The sequence below is a fragment of the Cyprinodon variegatus genome, unplaced genomic scaffold, assembly GCF_000732505.1.
Source record: "Cyprinodon variegatus isolate N-32 unplaced genomic scaffold, C_variegatus-1.0 Scaffold312, whole genome shotgun sequence".
Classification (NCBI taxonomy): Eukaryota; Metazoa; Chordata; class Actinopteri; order Cyprinodontiformes; family Cyprinodontidae; genus Cyprinodon; species Cyprinodon variegatus.
This window is the reverse complement of record NW_015150765.1, coordinates 800429-802054: the sequence shown is the minus strand read 5'-3', so window position 1 is coordinate 802054 and position 1626 is coordinate 800429. Positions and strand designations below refer to the sequence as shown.

At 42.5% G+C, this 1626-nt stretch overlaps 1 protein-coding gene across 1 annotated transcript in view; it reads left to right on the top strand.

The window, feature by feature from the left end:
- The window catches only part of nudcd1 (NudC domain containing 1), a 17846-nt gene that overhangs the window by 14156 nt on the left and 2064 nt on the right, over positions 1-1626 (top strand). The window contains exon 9 of the mRNA XM_015384429.1: positions 1137-1296. Coding sequence (XP_015239915.1) covers positions 1137-1296 — 160 coding nt within the window. The remainder of the gene's footprint in view (positions 1-1136; positions 1297-1626) is intronic.

Genomic DNA, 1626 nt, shown 5'->3' with positions numbered 1-1626 from the left:
TGATGCTCCACATTCGTCATTTTAGGGAAGAAAGGGATTCTGGGAAGAGTTGTCAGAAAATACAACTTTATTCTTGTTATTTTAGGACTTTATTATCTTAGTATTACGACTTTATTCTCGTAATTTTATGACTTCTCGTTGCTAGAATCAATGCAGACGCTTTTGATGTTAGCAAAAGAAACGCACCTCTTATGTGCCTTTTTGTTTATATAATGATAGAAATCTTTATACATATATAAATGAGAAATATTTGTCTCCTGGGGGCGCTAAGCGCCACATTTGCACTGATTCACCTTTAGTGTTTCCGTTAGTAACCGTGTTGTGGATCCATTTTTAGCGCCTGCTAGCTTGTGGTTCCAGCTGAAAAGTCAGAGAACCGTTGGTCGCCGATAGGGGTGGGTATTGCCAAAGAAGTCACGATTCGATTCGAATCACGATTCATCACGATCCTTGAATTATTGCGACGCATTGCAATATTTTCTCCTCCATGTTTTTTTTTTTTTATTGACTCGGCGCAGTACCCCGAGGCCGGAAATGCTTGTGCCACAAGGCAGCGTGCGTCAACACATCCACAGCGACATCTAATGGACTGGAAGTTGTATTACACTTTTTTTTGGCTGATGTTCGCCAACCATTCATGCAATTTTATTTATGAATTTTTTTTTATTAATAATCGATACTTGGCATCAAGAATCGATGCAGTAGATCACAAAAATTAGAATCACGATGCATCATCATGACGATTATTTTGCACACCACTAGTCGCCGATAGGTCAGGGGGCGGAGTCACTATTAACAGTCTTATATTAATAACTATGATCTTCAACCATTAAATCATTTGGTGCTGGTTTCAGTGAGAACTGTTATAAGCTAGCAGTCGGCAGCGTTAGCGCATGTTCGTTTGGCGCTTAAAATCAAACATTTTTATGTTTATCAGCTGTTAAACATCCCATAGAAATGATATAAAGGTGTTTCTCTCTATAGCAGTAATTAAAGATGTTCGTTACACTTTAAACGGGATTTTAATGCTTTTTTTAGCCGATCAGAAAGAAATGCAGCTGCTATCTGCAGAGAGTGAGACGTTAAAGCCAAACATGGAGGGAAAATCTCACCCAGAACTGTCTCTGCTCCTCCAGGTAAACCTGGACGGCCATCAGTACCTGTTCACCGTGGACGTGGATCCCACCCAGATGCCGTGTCTCTGTCTCCGACACGACGTGGACGCCCTGGTCTGGCAGCCGCGTCCTGACCGACCCGAGGACATGTGGGAGCACATCGCCACCTTCAACGCTCTGGGTGAGGCGGGCGGGTCTAGATCCAGGACTGTATTTAGAACCTGATCTGATGGCGTTCAGGGAAGCACCTCTGGCCTGAATTTGTCATTTTCTAAAAAAAACCAACAACCTTCATGAATTAGAGATGAGGAACATGGAGGAACTCTGGTTCTCCCAGAAGATTCACAGGATGTGGAACCTTTGAGGATCTAATGTCAGAACACTAAGATCCCTAACTTCTTATTATGGTTGTTTCCCTACGATTTTCCACCAAAACCATCCTTAAAGTCGTAGGGAAGCGGCTGTTCCAACAGTTATATTTCTGAATTCTCCCAGTGGTGCCCGACTTTAC